The sequence below is a fragment of the Pseudophryne corroboree genome (assembly GCF_028390025.1).
Source record: "Pseudophryne corroboree isolate aPseCor3 chromosome 5 unlocalized genomic scaffold, aPseCor3.hap2 SUPER_5_unloc_4, whole genome shotgun sequence".
Taxonomy (NCBI): Eukaryota; Metazoa; Chordata; class Amphibia; order Anura; family Myobatrachidae; genus Pseudophryne; species Pseudophryne corroboree.
The window spans coordinates 75,158-97,268 of NW_026967601.1; the positions used below are offsets into that span (position 1 = coordinate 75,158).

The window sequence follows — 22,111 nt, forward strand, 5'->3', positions numbered from 1 at the left end:
GATGCTGAAAGCACAATCTTCGTTCCAAACCTTAGTTTGTATCTGAAAGAAAATGTTTGGCCACCAAAAGGCCTGCTAATCGCCACCTTTCCCCTGCTGGAGCTAGGACAATTACCATATGACTGGCTATGTACAAGTTGCTGAAAAACAATTGTCAAAGCCTTTTAGAAACCAAATAACTCATACTTTTCTCATAAGTGCTTTGTCCGTGCAGTTCTATAACTGTGCAGTCCATCATTCTCCCACTGCGCAGTTACAGTATATAACATATAACACATTATTAAACATGCATTTGTAGAACATGGCACCAAGTGCCAATTCGTCCATTTAAAAATTGCGTCGGGTGTGGAAGGTTAACCCCTTACATGCAACGGCTGCCATTGTCCATGTGGCTGACTGTCTCTGCGGCCACAGGGGCATATAAAGATAAAGAAGTATCGACATTGCAAACAATAAATAGAATAGTAGCATACTGCTGTAAAATAAAATAAAAAAGACGTCTGCCATGTACTGTATCATAACAATACAAAAACCCTCCAATATATATAACGAAAACAAAACCCCCCTGTGGCCGGAGAGACCCCCAGCCCACGTGGCCAATGGCTGCCGCGGCACTGAAGGGGTTAACCCCTAGTGCCCGGCGCCATTATGGGGACCCTGGGCGCTTGGCGCCACTTTTAAAAATGTAATGGGCGCTAGGCGCCATGTATTTAAGAATGTTGTAAAATATACTTATCTTCACCGCGGTCCCGGACCTCTCCGGCGACCGCGGCAGTGAGGGCAGCCCCCGGCGCGCTGAGCAGAGTGTGCGCGCCGGGGGAGAGGGGAACCGCTGCAGCCGGGAGATCAGCTCCCGCTGCAGCCATCAGGTGTGCGCCGCCGGAGTCCGGGAGCTCTGCTCCCGGCAGAGGTGAGCACAGCCCCCGGCGCACCAAGCTGTGTGTGCGCCGGGGGAGAAGGGTGAGCCGCTGCGGCTGGGAGCTCGGCTACCGCTGCAGCGCGCTCTGGGGGTTGCCTGTGCTGGGGGACGGGAGCTCTGCTCCCGGCGCCTCAGCACACTGGAGGCGGCCAGCCGCGGCAGCCGGGACAAACGTCCCGGGCTGTTGGGCGGCAAGGGGGGTGCGCCGCAGCCCGGCTCCCCGCCGGACGCTGCGGCGAGGCCACCAGAGTGCGCTGCTCATGGGGGACCGGGCTAGCCGGCTCCCTAGCGGCGTGGGGACAAACAGGCAATGAGTGCTGGGGTCCGGGAGCTACGCTCCCGGCACTTCAGCGCTACAAAGGACACAGAGCCACGGCAGCTGGGACAAGTGTCCCGGGCCGCCGGGCTTCGGATCAGGGGGGTGCGCCGCTCCGTGCGGCGAGGCTACAAAAATGAATGCCGCTCTGCGGGGACAGGGAGCGCCAGCTCCCTGGACCCCAGAGGCAGGCTGGAGGATGGGGGAAGCCAGCCCCATACCTCCAGCGCTGAGAGGGAGAGCCCTAGCAGCCAGGCTGCAGGGCTAGGGGAGTCCAGCGCTGGGCACAGTACTTAAAGGGGAATGTACAGTGTGTTTTAAATGAAATGTATTTAAAGGTAAATGCACTTACTTGGTTGTGTGTACCAGGAGGGGGGAATCCATGGCTGTGCAGGCTGATGGATTCTCCCAGACCTTTTCCCTAAAAAACGGAATACTTTCCCATCCAGCCTCACACTTGAAAGTGGCATTGGGAGAGAGAGAAGAAGCTCAGCTTTGAAACAAGTTGAGTGGTTTTCTGGAGCTCCATGGAGATCACCCGTAGTGGCCCGGAAACCTGGACCAAGGAGCTAGGCTGCCCAGCTCTGGAGCCCAAATCCAGGCTGCAGGCAGTGGGCTAGGTCCCGGGCAGGTTTCTGGAAGTCGGTTTAGGAGGGAAAACTTCCCCCAGCCTAGACTGAACGGCACCGGGGCGTATCCTGATCCTCCAGGATGGGAGAGTCAAAGGAGAGTGACCACTCCCCACTGTCCATAGGGAACAATGTTATCTGTGCATGTGACCAAGGCATGCACAGCTCATGGGTAAACATTGATTGGTTGTACCCCACAGGGCGGGGGTTACCCCCTGTGGTAATGTGTATTGGAGTAGGATAAAAGGAGGGCCGTTGCCCCATGGAAATTGTATTGTACCATCTTTATTATGCTGAAACATCTTGTTGTATGCTGTTGCCCCTAGCAATAGGAAGGAGCCTTTTTAAAGGTTATTATTGAGCAAATAAACATCATTGCCTCAAGAAGACTGCTTCATCTTGTGACCTACAGGGTTATGCCAAACATAGCCCCGTCCTCCGGCTGTCCAGGTAAGCACCTAACGTCTCCAAGTTCTGCCTTCCGCCAGCTACCGGTAGAGGCCTAGCAAGTGGCTAGTGGGGATTCGTCAACACCACACAGGTGTGGTAAGGCAGTGCGTCGGCACATACAGAGCAGAACCGTGGTTCCAAACGCCACGGCAGGTTAGGAGTTTGGTGGCAGCATAAACCCGCCCAAAACGCAGTGGGTGGAGTCAGTAACAGGCGGTTACTGACGGTAAGTGGGAATCCCCTATGTGGTCAGGCCTCGTGTGACTTGACCTTCCATTCTGTGCGCAGCCGACGGGACGCGAAAGCGGCGAGTGCTTTCGTACGGGACCGTCCTGTCACACCCCCTTAACAATCCACCCCAGAACCCCCCACCCTGTATAACCTAACCCCGACCTAGGTATACCTGGATCCCCACACTGCAGAGCCTGTGACTCATTCACATCATTGCTCGATATAACTATTGAATTTAGGGAGGCCAATCACGGCCATTTTTTCAGTCTCTGGTATAGCACGCCGAGACCTTTACTCCACTGAACGACTATAGCACGCTGAGACCTTTACTCCACTGAACGACTATGGCACGCCGAGACCTTTACTCCACTGAACGACTATGGCACGCCGAGACCTTTACTCCACTGAAATACTATGGCACGCCGAGACCTTCACTGAACGACTATGGCACGCCGAGACCTTTACTCCACTGAACGACTATGGCACGCCGAGACCTTCACTGAACGACTATGGCACGCCGAGACCTTCACTCCACTGAACGACTATGGCAAGCCGAGACCTTTACTCCACTGAACGACTATGGCAAGCCGAGACCTTTACTCCACTGAACGACTATGGCAAGCCGAGACCTTTACTCCACTGAACGACTATGGCACGCCGAGACCTTCACTGAACAACTATGGCACGCCGAGACCTTCACTGAACAACTATGGCATGCCGAGACCTTTACTCCACTGAACGACTATGGCACGCCGAGACCTTTACTCCACTGAACGACTATGGCACGCCGAGACCTTTACTCCACTGAACGACTATGGCAAGCTGAGACTTTTACTCCACTGAACGACTATGGCACGCTGAGACCTTCACTGAACGACTATAGCACGCCGAGGCCTTTGCTCCACTGAACGACTATAGCACGCCGAGGCCTTTGCTCCACTGAACGACTATAGCACGCCGAGGCCTTTGCTCCACTGAACGACTATAGCACGCCGAGGCCTTTGCTCCACTGAACGACTATAGCACGCCGAGGCCTTTGCTCCACTGAACGACTATAGCACGCCGAGGCCTTCGCTCCACTGAACGACTATAGCACGCCGAGGCCTTCGCTCCACTGAACGACTATAGCACGCCGAGGCCTTCGCTCCACTGAACGACTATAGCACGCCGAGGCCTTTGCTCCACTGAACGACTATAGCACGCCGAGACCTTTACTCCACTGAACGACTATGGCACGCCGAGGCCTTTACTCCACTGAACGACTATGGCACGCCGAGACCTTTACTTCACTGAGCGACTGTGGCACGCCGAGACCTTTGCTCCACTGAACGACTATAGCACGCTGAGACAGCGCTGCTGCCACTGCAGAACATCGTTCACACAAACTGATCTGCAGAGCGCGGTGCTTCAGGTTACATGGAAATAAAATGCCAGATCGCCAATACTCATATACCGCAGAGACACAAGCAGTACTACTAAGCAAAAATTCACCATTCAACTGATTATTTTTCCCTTTCATAGCATTGTTTTTTGGAAAATGTTTTATTTAGTATAGTTTTTTTTAGTTTTTTTTATTTAAACATTATATTCTGCACATCTGCAGAACTGATCTCATCAGACACTGGGGGCACGGTGGGGCGATGCGGTTGCATGTGATCTGACCATGCCAGTTAAGGTCTATTCATGAGGCAGTGAAAAGATTGGAGAAAATGACCAATGGAGAAGTTGCCCAGGGCAACCAATCAGCTTTGAAGGAAGCCTTTATCAACATTTCTCACAGGGAGATAAGTATTAGACCACGAGGACATGAGAGAGACTGTCACATATATCAGGGGTATCACCACGGTACAGGGGGGAGACATTCCTCACAGGGAGAGAAGTAATAGACCACAAGGACATGAGAGAGACTGTCACATATATCAGGGGTATCACCACGGTACAGGAGGAGACATTCCTCACAGGGAGAGAAGTAATAGGACACGAGGACATGAGAGAGACTGTCACATATATCAGGGGTATCACCACGGTACAGGAGGAGACATTCCTCACAGGGAGAGAAGTAATAGACCACAAGGACATGAGAGAGACTGTCACATATATCAGGGGTATCACCACGGTACAGGGGGAGACATTCCTCACAGGGAGAGAATAGACCACGAGGACATGAGAGAGACTGTCACATATATCAGGGGTATCACCACGGTACAGGAGGAGACATTCCTCACAGGGAGAGAAGTAATAGACCACAAGGACATGAGAGAGACTGACACATATATCAGGGGTATCACCACGGTACAGGGGGAGACATTCCTCACAGGGAGAGAAGTAATAGTCTCTCTCATGTCCTCGTGTCCTATTACTTCTCTCCCTGTGAGGAATGTCTCCCCCTGTACCGTGGTGATACCCCTGATATATGTGACAGTCTCTATCATGTCCTCGTGTCCTAATACTTCTCTCCCTGTGAGGAATGTCTCCTCCTGTACCGTGGTGATACCCCTGATATATGTGACAGTCTCTATCATGTCCTCGTGGTCTAATACTTCTCTCCCTGTGAGGAATGTCTCCCCCTGTACCGTGGTGATACCCCTGATATATGTGACAGTCTCTATCATGTCCTCGTGTCCTGTCACATATATCAGGGGTATCACCACGGTACAGGAGGAGACATTACTCACAGGGAGAGAAGTAATAGGACACGAGGACATGAGAGAGACTGTCACATATATCAGGGGTATCACCACGGTACAGGAGGAGACATTCCTCACAGGGAGAGAAGTATTAGGACACGAGGACATGAGAGAGACTGGAAGGGAGGGTTAGGGGAATATGAGGAAACATCACCTCATACAAAGAGTAGTAGTGGAATAGCCTGCAAGCGGAGGTGGTAGAGGATAAGACAGTAGAGCAATGTAACATGCATGGGATAGACATAAGGATCCTTACACAGAAATAAGGATCAAATAGGGTTTGAGGTAAAAAAAATAAGATTTTATTTACCAGTAAATCTATTTCTCGTAGTCCGTAGTGGATGCTGGGGACTCCGTAAGGACCATGGGGATAGACGGGCTCCGCAGGAGACATGGGCACTTTAAGAAAGAATTTAGGATCTGGTGTGCTCTGGCTCTTCCCTTTATGCCCCTCCTCCAGACCTCAGTTAGATAAACTGTGCCCAGAAGAGCTGACAGTACAAGGAAAGGATTTTGATAATCCAGGGTAAGATTCATACCAGCCACACCAATCACACCATATAACAAGTGATAACAACCAGTTAACAGTATGATCAATAACAGAGCATCAGGCCAAAGCCCTGATGCAACAATAACATAACCCTTATTTAAGCAATAACTATATACAAGCATTGCAGAAGTAGTCCGCACTTGGGACGGGCGCCCAGCATCCACTACGGACTACGAGAAATAGATTTACCGGTAAGTAAAATCTTATTTTTTTCTAACGTCCTAGTGGATGCTGGGGACTCCGTAAGGACCATGGGGATTATACCAAAGCTCCCAAACGGGCGGGAGAGTGCGGATGACTCTGCAGCACCGAATGAGCAAACACAAGGTCCTCCTCAGCCAGGGTATCAAACGTGTAGAATTTTGCAAAAGTGTTTGAACCTGACCAAGTAGCCGCTCGGCAAAGCTGTAATGCCGAGACCCCTCGGGCAGCCGCCCAAGAAGAGCCCACCTTACTAGTGGAATGGGCCTTAACTGATTTTGGCAGCGGCAATCCAGCCACAGAATGAGCCTGCTGAATCGTGTTACAGATCCAGCGAGCAATAGTTTGCTTTGAAGCAGGAGCACCAAGCTTCTTGGAAGCGTACAGGATAAACAAAGACTCTGTTTTCCTGACCCTAGCCGTTCTGGCTACATAAACCTTCAAAGCCCTGACCACATCAAGTAACTCGGAATCCTCCAAGTTTGTAGTAGCCACAGGCACCACAATAGGTTGGTTTATATGAAAGGATGAAACCACCTTCGGCAGAAATTGTGGACGAGTCCGCAATTCCGCTCTATCCGCATGGAAAACCAGATAGAGTTGGTGGCTTTGTCACATAAAAGCCCCTGACACACGCCTAGCCGAAGCTAAGGCTAATAACATGACCACCTTCCACGTGAGATATTTCAACTCCACGGTCTTAAGTGGTTCAAACCAGTGGGATTTCAGGAAACTCAACACCACGTTAAGATCCCAAGGTGCCACTGGAGGCACAAAAGGGGGCTGAATATGCAGCACTCCCTTTACAAACGTTTGAACTTCTGGTAGAGAAGCCAACTCTTTTTGAAAGAAAATGGATAGGGCCGAAATTTGGACCTTAATGGAACCCAATTTTAGGCCCAAATTCACTCAGGACTGTAGGAAGTGAAGGAAACGGCCCAGCTGGAATTCTTCCGTAGGAGCATTCCTGGCCTCACACCAAGCAACATATTTTCGCCAAATACAGTGAAAATGTTGAGCTGTCACGTCCTTCCTAGCCTTTATCAGCGTAGGAATGACCTCGTCCGGAATGCCTTTTTCTGCTAGGATCCGGCGTTCAACCGCCATGCCGTCAAACGCAGCCGTGGTAAGTCTTGGAACAGACAGGGCCCCTGTTGCAACAAGTCCTGTCTTAGAGGAAGAGGCCACGGGTCCTCTGTGAGCATTTTTTGCAGATCTGGATACCAAGTCCTTCGTGGCCAATCTGGAACAATGAGTATTGTTCTCACTCCTCCTTTTCTTATTATCCTCAGCACCTTGTGTATGAGAGGAAGAGGAGGAAATACATAGACCGACTGGAACACCCACGGTGTCACCAGGGCCTCTACAGCTATCGCCTGAGGGTCTCTTGACCTGGCGCAATACCGCTGTAGCTTTTTGTTGAGGCGGGATGCCATCATGTCCACCTGTGGCAGTTCCCACCGACTTGTAATCTGTCCGAAGACTTCCTGATTAAGTCCCCACTCTCCCGGGTGGAGGTCGTGTCTGCTGAGGAAGTCTGCTTCCCAGTTGTCCACTCCCGGGATGAACACTGCTGACGGTGCGCTTACGTGATTCTCCGCCCAGCGAAGAATCTTGGTGGCTTCCGCCATCGCCACTCTGCTTCTTGTGCCGCCTTGGCGGTTTACATGAGCCACTGCGGTGATGTTGTCTGACTGAATCAGAACAGGTTGGTCGCGAAGCAGGGTCTCCGCTTGATGTAGGGCGTTGTATATGGCCCTTAGTTCCAGGATGTTGATGTGAAGGCAAATCTCTTGACTTGACCACAGCCCTTGGAAATCTCTTCCCTGTGTGACTGCACCCCAACCTCGGAGGCTTGCGTCCTTGGTCACCAGGACCCAGTCCTGAATGCCGAACCTGCGTCCCTCGACAAGGTGAGCTCTCTGCAGCCACCACAGGAGAGACACCCTGGTCCTGGGGGATAGGGTGATTAACCGATGCATTTGAAGATGTGATCCGGACCACTTGTCCAGTAAGTCCCACTGAAAGGTCCTCGCATGGAACCTGCCGAAGGGAATGGCCTCGTATGATGCCACCATCTTTCCCAGGACACGAGTGCAGTGATGCACTGACACCTGTTTTGGTTTTAATAGGTTCCTGACCAGTGTTATGAGCTCCTGAGATTTCTCCATCGGGAGATAAACCCTTTTCTGGTCTGTGTCTAAAATCATGCCCAGGAAAGGCAGACGAGTTGTAGGAACCAACTGTGACTTTGGAATATTTAGAATCCAGCCGTGTTGCTGTAACACTTCCAGAGAAAGTGCTACGCTGATCAGCAACTACTCTTTCGATCTCGCTTTTATGAGGAGATCGTCCAAGTATGGGATAATTGTGATCCCTTGCTTCCGCAGGAGTACCATCATTTCCGCCATTACCTTGGTATATATTCTCGGTGCCGTGGAGAGACCAAACGGCAACGTCTGAAATTGGTAATGACAATCCTGTACCACAAATCTGAGGTACGCCTGATGAGGTGGATAAATGAGGACATGAAGGTATGCATCCTTTATGTCCAGAGACACCATAAAATCCCCCCCTTCCAGGCTTGCTATGACCGCTCTTAGCGATTCCATCTTGAACTTGAACCTTTTCAGGTATATGTTCAGGGATTTTAAATTCAATATGGGTCTGACTGAACCGTCCGGTTTCGGGACTACAAACATGGTCGAATAATAACCCCTTTTTTTGTTGAAGGAGGGGAACCTTGACCACCACCTGTTGAAGATACAATTTGTGAATTGCAGTTAACACTATCTCCCTCTCGTGGGGGGAAGCTGGCAGGGCCGATTTGAGGTATCTGTGAGGGGGCATCTCCTCGAATTCCAGCTTGTATCCCTGAGACACAATCTCTATTGTCCAGGGGTCCAACTGGGAGTGAACCCACTTGTGGCTGAAATTTCGGAGACGCGCCCCCACCGGGCCTAGCTCCGCCTGTGGAGCCCCAGCGTCATGCGGTGGATTTTGTGGAAGCCGGGGAGGACTTCTGTTCCTGGGAACTAGCTGTGTTGTGCAGCTTCTTTCCTCTGGCAAGAAAGGACGCACCTCGGACTTTCTTGTTTTTCTGTGATCGAAAGGACTGCATTTGGTAATACGGTGCTTTCTTAGGCTGTGAGGAAACATATGGCAAAAAATTTGACTTTCCAGCAGTAGCTGTGGAGATCAGGTCCGAGAGACCCTCCCCAAACAATTCCTCACCCTTGTAAGGTAAAACCTCCATGTGCCTTTTTGAGTCGGCATCACCTGTCCATGGCCGAGTCCACAGGACCCTTCTGGCAGAAATCGACGTAGCATTTATTCTAGAACCCAGTAGGCTAATGTCTCTTTGAGCATCTCTCATATAAAGGACAGCGTCTTTAATATGCCCCAGGGTCAATAATATAGTATCCTTGTCTAAGGTATCCAGTTCCTCAGACAGGGTGTCCGTCCATGCTGCTGCAGCACTACACACCCAGGCCGACACGATCGCCGGCCTCAGTAAGGTACCTGAATGTGTATAAATGGACTTCAGAGTACCCTCCTGTTTTCTATCAGCAGCATCTTTGAGGGTAGCCGTATCCTGTGACGGCAGGGCTACCTTCATGGATAAGCGTATTAAAGCTTTGTCCACCCTAGGGGAGGATTCCCAGCGTAACCTGTCCGTTGGCGGTAAAGGATACGCCATAAGAATCCTTTTGGAAATCTGCAGTTTTTTATCTGGAGATTCCCAAGCCTTTTCACATAACTCATTGAGCTCGTGCGAGGGGGGAAAAGTTACCTGCGGCTTCTTTTCCCCATACATATGAACCCTCCTGTCAGGGACTGGGGTTTCCTCTGTGATGTGCAACACATCCTTAATAGCTATAATCATATAACGGATGGATTTAGCCAATTCTGGCTGTAACTTTGTATGTTTAACTGCGCACTGAGTCCCCTTTGGTTGGAACAAGCTGACGCACTTAGAGGTGACCAGCCTCACAAAAGACACATACAGAAGGTTGTGCTGCGCTCAGTCCTAATTGTGATGCTAATGTGCTAGCACCTAAGTGAAATCTGTATGAACTGTTTGTCAGATTGAAAAACCAAACAAAATGATAGATATATAAACCTACGACCCTTGTAATTGTCTTGTATGTACTAAACAGTATAATGTATTGGTAAACTGCCGGATGGTTAATGAAAAGAGAAAATATATAAATATAAATGATGGCAGATATAGGTTTAAATCACTGAACTTCATTTATTTACTAATTCAGTTGCATAATGTCCAAAGTATTTATAAAAGTCACTCTTTCTAGAATGCGGCGTCCAGCATATGGATTTTAATTCTTAAAGTCTTTTGAGTACTCAAATACTCCTGCAGTGGTATTGAAGTAAAAACCGAGTCTTCACGGCGTGGAGAACTCAGTGTTACAGCATACGGTGAAAAGATAGAGGGGTTTCTCCGGACTGGCTTCTCCCCTCTCACCCCGGCTGCCCGTGGTGCGTCCTGCTTTAGACGCCCCTCGTTCGCCGGTCGGTTCGAGTGTGAAGCCTGTCTAAGGTAAGGGAGTCCGGGGGGCGCTCTACGGAGCTGCTCACCAGGTTACCCCCACCTTGTACGGACACTCACCTGCCGTCTTCTCCCACTGATCGCCTGAGCTCAGACACTGGCTTCCTCCCTCGTCCTCCTTCCGGCGGTTGCTAGGTTACGAGCGCGCTCTCCGGATGTCCTGGTCACGTGACCGGGTCTTTTCGTGGATGTCCTCGTACTCTCTGTTTCGTGTATTGTTGGTCAATACGGATTGAAGAATTAAAGTCAGTGGTGTCTCAAACGCGTTTCAGCCTCTGTTAGGCCTTCCTCCGGAGAGCGCGCTCGTAACCTAGCAACCGCCGGAAGGAGGACGAGGGAGGAAGCCGGTGTTGTAGCTCAGGCGATCAGCGAGAGAAGACGGCAGGTGAGTGTCCGTACAAGGTGGGGGTAACCTGGTGAGCAGCTCCGTAGAGCGCCTCCCCGGACTCCCTTACCTTAGACAGGCTTCACACTCGAACCGACCGGCGCACGAGGGGCGTCTGAAGCAGGACGCACCACGGGCAGCCGGGGTGAGAGGGGAGAAGCCAGTCCGGAGAAACCCCTCTATCTTTTCACCGTATGCTGTAACACTGAGTTCTCCACGCCGTGAAGACTCGGTTTTTACTTCAATACCACTGCAGGAGTATTTGAGTACTCAAAAGACTTTAAGAATTAAAATCCATATGCTGGACGCCGCATTCTAGAAAGAGTGACTTTTTATAAATACTTAGGACATTATGCAACTGAATTAGTAAATAAATGAAGTTCAGTGATTTAAACCTATATCTGCCATCATTTATATTTATATATTTTCTCTTTTCATTAACCATCCGGCAGTTTACCAATACATTATACTGTTTAGTACATACAAGACAATTACAAGGGTCGTAGGTTTATATATCTATCATTTTGTTTGGTTTTTCAATCTGACAAACAGTTCATACAGATTTCACTTAGGTGCTAGCACATTAGCATCACAATTAGGACTGAGCGCAGCACAACCTTCTGTATTTGTGAACTGTGCATCATCGTACTCGACATTGGAATCAGAATCCATGTCGGTATCTGTGTCAACAATTTGGGATAGTGGGCGCTTCTGAGACCCTGTCGGCCTCTGCGACATAGGATCAGGCATGGGTTGGGACCCTGACTGTCCTAAGGCTTCAGCTTTTTCTAACCTTTTATGTAAGGAATTAACATTTTCATTTAAAACCTTCCACATATCCATCCAATCAGGTGTCTGTGCCGTCGGCAGAGACACCACATTCATTTGCTCCCGCTCTGCTTCCACATAGCCTTCCTCGTCAGACATGTCGACACAAGCGTACCGACACACCACACACACACACGGAATGCTCTTTTTGAAGACAGTTCCCCCACAAGGCCCTTTGGAGAGACAGAGAGAGAGTATGCCAGCACACACCCCAGCGCTATATAACCCAGGAATAACACAGTAACTTAATGTTAACCCAGTAGCTGCAGTATATAGTGTTTTTAGCGCCCAATTATGTGCCCCCCGTCTCTTTTTACGCTCTTCTACCGTGTATTGCAGGGGAGAGCCTGGGGAGCCTCTTCTCAGCGGAGCTGTGGAGAGAAAATGGCGCTGGTGAGTGCTGAGGGAGAAGCCCCGCCCCCTCGACGGTGGGCTTCTGTCCCGCTAAAATACATATCCTTGTGGCGGGGGCTCATACACATATACAGTGCCCAACTGTATATATGAGTACTTTTCCACCAGAGGTCCATATGCTGCCCAGGGTGCCCCCCCCCCCCTTCCTGCACCCTTACAGTGACTGGAGTATGTGAGGTGTGTGGGAGCAATGGCGCACAGCTGCAGTGCTGTGCGTTACCTCAGTGAAGACTGGAGTCTTCTGCCGCCGATTTCTAAGTCTTCTTGCTTCTCATACTCACCCGGCTTCTGTCTTCCGGCTCTGCGAGGGGGATGGCGACGCGGCTCTGGGATCGGACGGCGAGGGTGAGATCCTGTGTACGATCCCTCTGGAGCTAATGGTGTCCAGTAGCCTAAGAAGCAGGGCCTAGCTTCAGAGATTAGGGCTGCTTCTCTCCCCTCAATCACACGATGCAGAGAGTCTGTTGCCAGCAGAGCTCCCTGAAAATAAAAAATCTAACAAAATACTTTCTTACAGCAAGCTCAGTAGAGCTCACTGAACAGCACCCAGCTCGTCTGGGCACAGTATCAAACTGAGGTCTGGAGGAGGGGCATAGAGGGAGGAGCCAGTGCACACCAGAACCTAAATTCTTTCTTAAAGTGCCCATGTCTCCTGCGGAGCCAGTCTATCCCCATGATTCTTACGGAGTCCCCAGCATCCCCTAGGACGTTAGAGAAAAGGGGCTGACTGCCACAGACTGAGAGTTATATAGTGGGAGGAGCAGGGTCCCCAGCAGCACAGAGTATATCAGGAGATGGGTGATGTGTCAGTGAGGACAGAGCTGCATGTGACAGGGGCAGTGACATGATGTGAGGAGGGGAATGGAGGCAGCAGGAAGCCACAGACTGAGAGTTATATAGTGGGAGGAGCAGGGTCCCCAGCAGCACAGAGTATATCAGGAGATGAGGGATGTGTCAGTGAGGACAGAGCTGCATGTGACAGAATCAGAATCGGCTTTATTGGCCAGGTATACTTGCGTATACTAGGAATTTGTCTTCGGTTTGCTATACAACAGCCAAGTAGGTAACAGGTAAGCAGGTGTGTGTGGGGGGTGGTGTCATCTGCGAATTTGATGATCCTTACTGATTGCGCCTCTGAGGTACAGTCATTTGTGTACAGGGAGAAGAGCAGGGGTGAGAGGACACAGCCCTGAGGGGCCCCTGTACTAATGGACCGCGCTTGAGAGGTGAATTCCCCCGCTTTCACCACCTGTGTCCTATCTGTCAGGAAGTCTATTATCCAGGAACAGGTAGCTTCTGGGACCCCTAGGCGAAGTTATTTGGGGTGGAGGATGCTGGGGACGATTGTATTGAAGGCCGAGCTGAAATCGACAAACAGGACCCTCGCGTAGGTACCGGGAATGTCTAGGTGCTGTAGAATGTAGTGCAGGCCCAGGTTAACTGCATCCTCGACACACCGATTCGAGCGATAGGCGAACTGCAGGGGGTCCAGTTGGGGGCCAGTCACAGTTTTCAGGTGATTCAAAACCAGACGCTCGAACGTTTTCATGACCACAGACGTCAGTGCTATCGGCCTGTAGTCGTTCAGGTTAGTGATAGTGGGTTTCTTGGGGACCGGGACTATAGTAGACCTTTTGAGGCAGGAAGGGACTTTCTGTAGCTCCAGCGATTTATTGAAGATCTTGGTGAATATGGGGGCGAGCTGACCCGCACATGCTCTTAGGGCAGATGGTGACACTCCGTCAGGACCCGGAGCTTTCCTGGTTTTGGTCCTTTTGAACAATGCCTCCACCTCTTCTTGGGTGACTTGCAGTGCCTGGGGTTGGCCGTCTGTGTTCGGGGCATCGTAGAGGTGATTGTTTGGGTTGCATGGGACTTCTTTTGCGAACCTGCAATAAAAGTGGTTCCGTTCATCTGCAAGATCTTGGTGCATGGTGGTGGACTTTGATGTTTTCCTATAGTTGGTTATGGATTGCATTCCTTTCCATACAGATATGGGGTCATTGGTGGAGAGATCGTTTGTCAGCTTGTCCGAGAACCGCTTTTTTGCTAGCCTGATTCCTTTAGTCAGAGAGTTCCTAGTACGGTTGTATAGTGCTCTGTCACCACTGCTATAGCCCTCATCTTTGGCTCGACGAAGTTGCCTGAGCTGGGCATTGAACCGGGGCTTGTTGTTGTTGTAAATGCGGTAAGTCTTGGTAGGTACACACATGTCCTCACAGTAGCTGATGTAGGATGTGACAGTCATTCAGGTCGGTTGCCAAGGCTTCAAAGACCCTCCATTCCGTGCAGTCAAAGCAGGCCTGGAGCTTCATCTTGGCCTCATTGGTCCATTTCTTGACCGGCTTAACTGCTCTCAGCTTCTGTGTATAGGTAGGGAGTAGGTGGACGAGGCAGTGGTCAGATAGGCCGAGTGCAGCACGCGGGATAGACCGGAAGGCAGACTTGAGGGTAGTGTAGCAGTGATCAAGGGTGCGCCCTTCTCTAGTGGGACACGTGACTTGTTGTTTGTACTTAGGTAGCTCCTTGCTCAGGTTAGTTCTGTTGAAGTCACCCAGTACTATAAGCAGAGAGTCTGGGTGTTTTTGTTCTATGTCGGATATACATATGGCCAGGTGGTGCAGGGCTTCGTTCGCGCAGGCGAGGGGGGGGATGTACACTCCCACAAGGACAATTGAGGCAAATTCCCGGGGGGAATAGAAGGGGTTGCAGTTGATACTCAGCATCTCCAGGTGAGGGCTGCATGATTTGCCTATGATCGTGACATTGGTGCACAGGGTGACAGGGGCAGTGACATGATGTGAGGAGAGGAATGGAGGCAGCAGGAAGCCACAGACTGAGAGTTATATAGTGGGAGGAGCAGGGTCTCCTGCAGCACAGAGTATATCAGGAGATGAGTGATGTGTCAGTGAGGACAGGGCTGCATGTGACAGGGGAAGTGACATGATGTGAGGAGGGGAATGGAGGCAGCAGGAAGCCACAGACTGAGAGTTATATAGTGGGAGGAGCAGGGTCTCCTGCAGCACAGAGTATATCAGGAGATGAGTGATGTGTCAGTGAGGACAGGGCTGCATGTGACAGGGGAAGTGACATGATGTGAGGAGGGGAATGGAGGCAGCAGGAAGCCACAGACTGAGAGTTATATAGTGGGAGGAGCAGGATCCCCAGCAGCACAGAGTATATCAGGAGATGAGTGATGTGTCAGTGAGCACAGGGCTGCATGTGACAGGGGCAGTGACATAGGAATGGAGGCAGCAGGAAGCCACAGACTGAGAGTTATATAGTGGGAGGAGCAGGGTCTCCTGCAGCACAGAGTATATCAGGAGATGAGTGATGTGTCAGTGAGGACAGGGCTGCATGTGACAGGGGAAGTGACATGATGTGAGGAGGGGAATGGAGGCAGCAGGAAGCCACAGACTGAGAGTTATATAGTGGGAGGAGCAGGATCCCCAGCAGCACAGAGTATATCAGGAGATGAGTGATGTGTCAGTGAGCACAGGGCTGCATGTGACAGGGGCAGTGACATAGGAATGGAGGCAGCAGGAAGCCACAGACTGAGAGTTATATAGTGGGAGGAGCAGGGTCTCCTGCAGCACAGAGTATATCAGGAGATGAGTGATGTGTCAGTGAGGACAGGGCTGCATGTGACAGGGGAAGTGACATGATGTGAGGAGGGGAATGGAGGCAGCAGGAAGCCACAGACTGAGAGTTATATAGTGGGAGGAGCAGGATCTCCTGCAGCACAGAGTATATCAGGAGATGAGTGATGTGTCAGTGAGCACAGGGCTGCATGTGACAAGGGCAGTGACATAGGAATGGAGGCAGCAGGAAGCCACAGAGTGAGAGTTGTATAGTGAGAGGAGCAGGGTCCCCAGCAGCACAGAGTATATCAGGAGATGAGTGCTGTTTCAGTAAGGACAGGGCTGCATGTGACATGTGAGGAAGGGAATAATCCACCAGATTATATAGTGCAGGGGGCAGGGTTCCCCAGCAGCACAGTGGGAATGTGAGACTCGTGTCACTTTGCCTTCGTACTGATCCTGATCCTCGTGCAGTACTCCAGTTTCATCACCAGATGGTAATGGTCGGTCTGATGTTGCCAAATGGCCACAACGTCTGAATTTTGACAGATTTACAGCGATATGACGTGAGAAAATTCCTGACGTAGTTGTAGCCATTTGGCACAATATTGATAAAGGGTTTTAAAGTGAAACTTATCTCTGTATGAAACGATCTTCCAGCAGCAGCGTGTATAAATCCAGCATGTGGAGTCGGTCACATCTGTACGCGTGGATGAAGCTTTGGGGTGTTGTTAGGATGTCTCCATAATGTATAATGCCACATGTCTAATGAGGTTTCTTGGATTCTGTGTCCCAGGTTCTGATCGGCGATGAGCCTGCACCCGGCATGGAAAACCTTCTAGAAGTAACTGTTCCGCCAGAGGTGGAGGAAAAACTGAAGCTGCTGGATGAAGAGGAAGAGGGAGTCTTAGAACCAAATGATGCCTCATAATACAGGAGTCACCTCGTAACGGTGACAGAATGTAGCGTGTGACTGCAATCTCACATCATAGGACTCGCCTGCGTATTTAGGGGTAATGTGATGATCCACAGTTCCACTCACTTCAGTTTCAAAGTGGAAACAATTGATCAGTTCTATTTTATTTTAAAAAAAAATTATTAAAAACTGCTGAACAAAAAGTGTAAATATTTTTGATAAAAAACAAAACTTACCATCCTCTATTAAAAAACAATTGGAAGTTATTTCTTAATTCTTGCCATTAGATACATTATATAATGCACCTAAATTCAATAATAATGATTTTAAGAAAAAGTTAAATGTGTTTAGTTGTGATTGTGGAATCTTGTTTGTTATAGTTCCTGATCTTAATTCCTAGAAAAGATTAAAAAAGAAACACCACATACACATCACTGTTTTTATCAGAACCGCTGCCGATAGCCTGGGTTATGTGGCATTATGGAATTGGGTCGTTGCACGGACCAATACAAAGCCGCCAACACAGATCTTACAGCTTTCTATTGATCCTCCCACTCAAACCCATCTCGGTGGCAGTTGTATAATGGGGATCAATAAAGCCTTAATTGGGGGCACGGCTTTATCTTCAGCAGTCTCCTGTCAATCGTTTTATCTCATTAAATATTTAAACTTTCAGGTCCGTTAAGTCTTCTTATAGAGCAACATTTTTTTCACGAGGGCTGGTTATTCTAGAATAGTTGAGTAGTCAAATCGTTAAGTAAAATTCCATTTGTGTGTAAGAAACATTTTTTATAATGAAATATACTTTTAAATAAAAAAAAAAAACAGGGAACATCTTAGTTTCTGAGTTGTCAATATTCCTAATATCACTAAAATTACAAAGTGGACATTTTAGGAATAATGTGGTGAGTGACTTTCATGGCGGAATCTTTCCCTTTGGTTCCAAGAAAATATACTTAAAAAAAAAAAAAATTTGATTTATGAAAATGTTTCAAAAGCAAACACAGAAAGCAAATTAAAAAATGTAGAAGACAAAATAATTTGAGTGTAATAAAAGCTTCATGAAATGTATTTATCTCCCCCCCCCCCCCCCCCCCCCCAAAAAAAAAAAAAGCTTCATTTTATAATTGATTGTTGTTCTAATGATTTATATAAATCCACATGATCAAAATATTGGAAGTACAATTGTAGCAGATTACATGACACCTTTCTAAGGAAAGCACAGGGCGGAGATGAACCTTATCTTTAGCAGATAAAAGGTAGCTCCAGGGTTACACGTCTGCCACCTCCGGTCATTGTCTTGTCTCTGTGGGGTGGGGGGGGGGGTGGCCCTGCCACACTCAATAACAGGGCTTCTGGGTGCCACCTTGACTCTGCGTTTCCTGGTCCCAGGCGACATCTTGGCTCTTCATCTCTGCAGCTGTTGCGATTTTTGCATTGAAAAACTCTGGTGTCTGTTACACAAGGTTTGGCCCCCTGCCTGTGCCCAGTAGGTCAGGGAAGATATACATCCTCACCGTGGTGGATTATGCTACCCGGTATCCAGAGGCTGTGGCTCTGTCCGCCATCACTGCGGAAAAGGTAGCGGACGCTCTGCTAGGCATATTTAGTAGAGTAGGGTTCCCCAGGGAGATCCTAACTGATCAAGGGATGCAGTTCATGAGTGATCTGGTCCAGTGTCTCTGGGCGAGGTGCAGAGTGCGGCAACTCCGCACTGCCCCCTAATCACCCCCAGACTAACGGACTTTGCGAGATATTTAATGGCACTCTGAAGCAGATGCTACGGGCATTTGTGACCTCGAGGGGGGAGACTGGGAGCGATACCTGCCGCACCTCCTGTTTGCATATCGGGAGGTGCCCCAGGAGTCAACCGGATTCTCGCCCTTCGAGTTACTATATGGCCGCAGAGTCCATAGACCTCTTGACCTGTTCCGGGAGTCTTGGGAGGGGGAGCTGACCCACCAGGATGAGTCCGTGGTGGAGTATGTGTTGAAGCTCAGAGATCGGTTAGAGAATCTCATGGGACTAGCGCAAGCAAATCTTGCGGAAGTACAGACCAAGCAAAAGACTTGGTATGACCAGGGCGCGCATGCCCGGGTCTTAGGAGTAGGGCAGAAGGTGCTGGTTCTGGTGCCCACACGTCAGAACAAGCTCCAGGCTGCCTGGGCGGGACCGTACACGGTCGCAAAACGCCTGACATCACCTACGTGGCGTCATTTGACAGCGATGGTAGGAGGCAGTGTACCTACCATGTAAACATGTTAAAGGCATACCACGACCGTGTGGAGTCGGTAGCCGATGTGTGCTGCCTACCGATGGAGGAACCAGGAAAAGATCCCATTCCTGACCTCCTCTCAGGTGCCAAGGGTGAGGGTGGTGTAGAGGAAGTAAGCTGGAGCACTGCGCTCGATAACCTCAAGAGGGAGCAGCTGGAAGCCCGGCCTGACTTTCCTACGTGTCCATCAGGTAGACACTGGTGAGCATAGGCTGTGACCTGGTGCATGGCTGGGATCGCCCAAGATACATCATATGCAAAAGGACAGCGTACAATGTATCTTGGGTGATCCTGCCCCGCGGGAGGCTGCCGGGGGTGATCGCCCGCGACATGTCAGACGGACATGTCGCTGTACTGTATGGGGCCCTTTAGTCTCTCCATATGTTCTACGTATCCCTTGTTGTGTAGGATGTAACCCGTTTCTCTGCTGTTACCCTATTCATGAGGTTTTCACACTTTGTATCTGATTTGGGTGGGTTTATGCTGCCACCACCACCAAACTCCTAACCTGCCGTGGCGTTTGGAACCACGGCTCTGCTCTGTATGTGCCGACACGCTGCCTTACTACACCTGTGTGGTGTTGACGAATCCCCACTAGTCACTTGACTAGGCCTCTACCGGTAGCTGGCGGAAGACGGAGCTTGGAGACGCTGGTTCACCCTGGACAGCCGGTCAACGGGGCTAGGTTTCGCATAGCCCTGTAGGTCACAAGATGACGCAATCGTCTTTAGACAGAAGATCTTTATTTGCCCAAACACAGCCTTCAAAAAGGCTCAGCAATACAGCAAGATGTTACAGCAGAGCGAAACTGGTATAATAAACTTTTCATGGTGCAACTGCCCTCCTTTTATCCTACTCCAATACACAATACCACAGGGGCTAAGTCTGCCCTGTGGTTTACAACCAATCAATGTTTACCCATGGGCTGTGCATGCCTTGGACCAGAGGTTCTCAAACTCTGTCCTCGGGGGCCCACACGGTGCATATTTTGCAGGTCTCCTCCCAGAATCGCAAGTTAAATAATTAGCTCCACCTGTGGACCGTTTAAAATGTGTCAGTGAGTAATTAATACACCTGTGCACCTGCTGGGTTACCTGCAAAACATGCACGGCTCCCGAGGACCGAGTTTGAGAACCTCTGCCTTGGACACATGCATAGCTACCATTGTCCTCTATGGACAGTGGGGAGTGGTCACTCACCTTTGACCGTCCCATCCTGGAGGATCAGGATACGCCCCGGTGCCGTTCAGTCTAGGCTGGGGGAAATTTTCCCACCTAAACTAACTTCCAGAAACCTGCCCGGGACCTAGCCCACTGTCTGCAGCCTGGATTCGGGCTCCAGAGCTGGGCAGCCTAGATCCCCGGTCAGGGTTTCCTGGCCATTACGGGTGATCCCTATGGAGCTCCAGAAAACCACTCAGCTTGTTTCAAAGCTGAGCTTCTCCTCTCTCTCTTCCAAAGCCACTTTCAAGTCTGAGGCTGGAAGAGAAAGCATTCTGTTTTTGGGGAAAAGGTCTGGGAGAATCTAACAGCCTGCACAGCCATGGATTCCCCCCTCCTGGGACACACAACCAAGTAAGTGCATTTTACCTTAAAATACATTACATTTCACATACGTGTCTGTTAAATATATACTGAGCCTGTGCCCTGCACAGGCTCCACATACCCAGGCACTGCAGTGCCTCATACTACAATATATATATAGATTATATATTACATTAAAAACAATGTTTTGTTTTAAATACTGTGCTCAGCGCTGGGGTCCCCTAGCCCTGGAGCCTGGCTGCCAGGGCTCGCTCTCTCAGTGCTGGAGGTATGAGGCTGGCTTCCCCCATCCTCCAGCCTGCCTGTGCAATGCCTGCCACTGGGGTCCAGGAGCTGGCTCTCCTTGTCCCCCCAGTGCGGCACTCGGTGGCCTCGGCGCACCCCCCTGATCTGAAGCCCGGCGGCTCAGGATGCTTGTCCCGGCCGCCGCAGCTCTGTGCTCCTTGTAGCCTCCCGGACCCCAGCACTCGCCATCCTGCTCACCCCCCGCCGCTAGGTGCCGGCTAGCCCGGTCCCCTGTGTGCGGCGCTGAATTCTGTGGCTTCGCCGCAGCGTCCGGTGGGGAGGCGGGCTGCGGCGCACCCCCCCTGCCGCCTAGCAGCCCCGGGAGGTTAGCCCATCGGAGGTGGCCAGCCGCGGCTACCGGGAGAAGAGCACCCGGCCCCCAGCGGCAGCTCCTCTGAGCGCTGCAGCAGCTCTCCCTTCTCCCCGGAGTGCACACATAGGTCAGCACGCCGGGGGGCTCCCTCACTGCTGCGGTCGCCGGAGAGGTCCGGGACCGCGGCACATTTAAAAAAAAATATTTTTAATAACACATTAAACACCCGGCACCTAGCGCCCTATACATTTAAAATTGGCGCCAAGCGCCCATGGTCCACATAATGGCGCCGGGCACTGAGTGTTAACCCCTTCAGTGACACGGCCGCCATTAACCATGTGGCTGGTGGGTCTCTCCATCCACACTCCTCTCCCTCCCCCCCCCCCCACCCCATTCAAGCGGGTCAACCAGGGACCCATGTCCCAATGATTTGGTCCCTGGTCCTGCAGTCCTTATAGGGGTTGAAGGGGATGCTACCTGGGGGGTGTAGGCTCCAGCCTATACAGTTCATCCATAGTGCAGTGGGCCTTTCTTAGTGGGTACACAATGTTCAAATAGTCCACATGAAGTTCAAGGCTCCACCACAAAAGTCTGTCCGATTTTCCCAAGGTAGGTTGCAGCCACCTAACAGGTGGGTGAAAGTCACCACTGTGGGGGGCCAGTTACACAAGCAGAGTAAAAACTGGTCCAGTCTACACACAAGTGCCACCCAAGGTGTCCCAATTGTGGCATACCCCACCTCCCACCATAGCAGTTTTCTGCTCAAACAGGCCACAGGGTGCTCCTGCCCATATGGCTTCTCCTGGCTCAGTACTGCTCCCAGTCTGTGCAGTGGCGCAGTAGTTCGTAAAACACAGTCCTGGTCAAGAATGTGCGCCATCAGCACTGGAGCGGGTACCAGAGCCTCCTTCAATGACTGGAATGCCAACTCGCAAGCGGATGCAAAGTCCACTGACTTGGGAATTCCCTTCCTAGCCATCTCTGTAAAGGGGTTCACTACAGGACTAAAGTCAATGACAA

General features: G+C 50.5%; 1 protein-coding gene across 2 annotated transcripts in view; it reads left to right on the forward strand.

The window, feature by feature from the left end:
* Positions 1-17,353, forward strand: part of HGH1 (HGH1 homolog) — an 81,317-nt gene extending 63,964 nt beyond the window's left edge. For both annotated transcript variants that reach the window (XM_063950404.1, XM_063950405.1), the window contains exon 7: positions 16,555-17,353. In XM_063950404.1, coding sequence (XP_063806474.1) covers positions 16,555-16,689 — 135 coding nt within the window. In that variant the 3' untranslated portion in view covers positions 16,690-17,353. The remainder of the gene's footprint in view (positions 1-16,554) is intronic.
* Positions 17,354-22,111: the final 4,758 nt, after the last annotated feature.